At 43.5% G+C, this 3,034-nt stretch overlaps 2 protein-coding genes across 2 annotated transcripts in view; one reads left to right on the plus strand and one right to left on the minus strand.

Moving 5' to 3' along the window:
- Positions 1–489: 489 nt before the first annotated feature.
- On the plus strand, positions 490–1,675 carry LOC118478774 (C-C chemokine receptor type 3-like). The gene is made up of 2 exons (XM_035972972.1): positions 490–999; positions 1,574–1,675. The coding sequence occupies exons 1-2, from the start codon at positions 490–492 to the stop codon at positions 1,673–1,675; spliced, it is 612 nt and encodes a 203-aa protein (XP_035828865.1).
- A 180-nt stretch (positions 1,676–1,855) lies between these two features.
- LOC118478775 (mitogen-activated protein kinase-binding protein 1-like) overlaps positions 1,856–3,034 on the minus strand; it is a gene marked incomplete at its 5' end in the record, with an annotated part of 11,763 nt that continues 10,584 nt past the window's right edge. Inside the window, 1 exon segment of the mRNA XM_035972973.1 lies at positions 1,856–2,027. Coding sequence (XP_035828866.1) covers positions 1,908–2,027 — 120 coding nt within the window.

Here is a 3,034-nt window from a genome sequence, read left to right on the forward strand (position 1 = left end):
CGAAAAACACGATAAAAATTCTCCCCACCTGAAGCGTACCCGCTTCACCACATGCGCCGATTGAGTAACGTAATCATTCACTCTTATTGTAATGTTATACAATGGAGACACGGAATTTTGTTTCTCTGTCAATGCATCAACCCACAAGACATTCACAGTATCATAAAACGGCCCCAATAGGTGTCAGCAGCTTCAAAGACCAGTCATGTCGGCTTGGTACGAGTTTAAAGTCCTGATTTAATTACCAATATCGCAGGTTCGATATTCGGCCCTTTTTTTTTTTCAGAGTAAAAAGGAAGGAAGGGAAGCAATCAGGGACAAATACACCAAAGACGAATTTATCAGTAATCAGTAGATGGTTAAGCAAAAAGGGAAAAACGACACGCGCGTATTCGTTCGAAGTTCTGAAAAAAAAATATTTGTTTGCTTTCTTGATATGTGAAATGAAAAGTTTAACATCTCCACTTTTTTTTGTTCAATTCCAAAGCAATGAATTCTTCAAAGATCGCAAACCAGTTTCCCACGGACAAAGCCATGGCGAGAATTATTGTGGGTGAGGATGCAGCCCGCCAGATGACCTTGGTCATCAACTGTATTCTCACCCAGATAGTGACCACCGTGGGCTCCTCTTGTAACCTGGTCACAGTTCTGGTTCTCCGTCGTCATGGCTACCGCGACCCCACCAACCTGCTGCTTCTCTCTCTGGCGATATCGGACCTCCTGTTCCTCTTCTGTCTATGGCTGAGGAAGCTCCAGTGTCCTCTGGCGTACATCGCTGAAATGGTGGGCGGAGAGGACAACTTCATGCTGGCCAAACGTTACGACGCTTACGTCATGGTGCACGGCGTCTTCACCGTCTACAGAGTCGCCATGTTTGTGTCCATGACGCACGTGGTCCTGCTGACGTTTCAGCGTTTTCTTGTCGTCTGCTTTCCTTTACGAGTCTCCCAGTGGCTCACCTTTAAGTCAACGTTGGCTGCATTGATCAGCCTATGGGCTGTATCAACGGCCCTTTTCGCGCCTTTTTTCGCAGGAACAAAAATAGGTGTTGGATTCGATCACAAATACAATAGGACCTTTCCCATTTTTGCGTACTCCAAATTTTTAGAAGACAACCAACAACTCATCACAGTTTACAATACAGTTTTTATCAACACCATTAGAGGCCCAATTTCATTCTTTCTGGTCGTTTTATTTGCTTTAGTCACCGCATGCAAACTTTCTACAGCCGATAAAGCACGCTTGGCTATGACGTCAACAAACAACGGGTACAGCAGAAAAGTGACCCGGATGTTGTTATTCGTCTGCGCAGTGTACATCGGATGTAGTTCACCAGGATTTGTACTTTTTCTCTCCTCAATGTTCGTTTCCTGGTTCGGGATGAGTAACCCACAGTTTTATCTCTTTTTGGACTTAGAAGAGCTGCTCATAGCTATCAACTCGAGCTCAAACTTCTTCATCTACATTCTCATGTCCAAAACGTTTTACAATACCTGTAAAGATATTTTATGTTGTCGCTATTTAAAACACAATAAACATAAATAAACACTCATCATAAGTCGGAATTCTTCAGTTAATAGTTGTTGCAGATGCATGCCTCGTCGCTCGTCTCCATTTTTCTCTCATCGACATAATTCAGATCATTCAGGAGTCGGGCTTCGACCCTGTCAGCTAGGGCCAACCCAGGCTTTGAGGGATGCAAGGTGTTTCCAGAAATCTTGGCCTACACCAAAAGTGGGCATTGCTCTACCTATAAGAGAAGCTTGGTTTCATCGATCGGTGTGTATATTTGTTTGGTTATAAAGAAAAACTCTCCTTGTCTTTTAAAGAAACTGAAGAACAAGGGTCCAAAAACTTTACTTTCGATTTTCTCAAAAACAGCACTTTTCAGGATTGCCCCCTTGTGCTTAAAAGCGACCATATATTGTACTCACCACACAGTTGATGCCGAACTTGTGACCGCGGAACTCGGCCAGCTGCGTCTTCTCCACCACATCCCACACGCGGACCGCCGGCTGGTGGCCAGTCTGAGGACACAGGTTCTAGGTTTAGTAAAGAGTTTTAAGGCACTTGCTTGCAAACACAATTAGGTCATATAAGTGTCGAACATTTGAGGTGTTACGAGAGAGTAACAATTTCTGTAAAAGGACGAGCAGGAGAAACAAGGATGATTGATGTTTGATAGAAAAGAGAAATGAGATTTTGTTAAAAATTATTGTATGCTTTTGTCAAATGTTTGTTGAGTATAGAGAAGCACATCGAACCAATAAGGGTAATTTAGTTCTGGGGAAAAGTCAGACAAACAGAAAAGACAGAGGGAAAGAAAAGTGCCCCCCAAGCACCTGCAATGTTATGTTTGTTTTAGTTTTAGTAGGGGTTTTGCAGCGCTCGCAACTGCATAAGGTCATTATGAGCCCCAGAAGATTAGAGGTGTTACAAGAGAGTAACAAACATGAAATGAAGGAGGGGAGATAAGGACGATAGATGTTTGATAGGAAAGAAGAAGCAAACCACACCAGAGCACCCGCCAACCACCCACGCAACTGTATGTACTGCACCTTCAGATGTTTGAAAAGAAAAAAGGAGCAAACCACACCAGAGCACCCGCCAACCACCCACGCAACTGTATGTACTGCACCTTCAGATGTTTGAAAGGAAAGAAGGAGCAAATCAAACCAGACAACCCACCAATAATCACGTGCGTGACGACACAAACAAAATGCAGAGATATTAAGAATTAGAACTAGTTTTCCGGGATCTGTTTTTGTGCTTCTGGGGAAAGTTGGGGAGGGGGATGTTATTTCTTCTTAAAGTGTGAGGGTGTGCGTTCCACCTAAGTTTTCTTCGCGTGAGAGGAGGGGGGGGGAGGAGGAGAAACAGAGACAGAGAGATAGAGAGAGGGGGGGTAGTTTAGTTTTAGTAAGTGTTTTACGGCACTCGCAACACAATAAGGTCATATAAGTGCCGAAGATTAGAGGTGTTACAAGTGAGTAACAAACACAAAAAAGAAGGAGGGGAGATAAAGACGATAGAT

Source organism: Aplysia californica, unplaced genomic scaffold, assembly GCF_000002075.1.
Source record: "Aplysia californica isolate F4 #8 unplaced genomic scaffold, AplCal3.0 scaffold00935, whole genome shotgun sequence".
Taxonomy (NCBI): domain Eukaryota; kingdom Metazoa; phylum Mollusca; class Gastropoda; order Aplysiida; family Aplysiidae; genus Aplysia; species Aplysia californica.

Excerpts from the sequence above, each read along its gene's own strand:
- LOC118478774 (XM_035972972.1), top strand. The coding sequence starts at position 490 with ATGAATTCTTCAAAGATCGCAAACCAGTTTCCCACGGACAAAGCCATG. Across the intron at positions 1,000-1,573 it reads CATTGATCAGCCTATGGGCT|TTAATAGTTGTTGCAGATGC; the intron begins GTATCAACGGCC and ends GGAATTCTTCAG.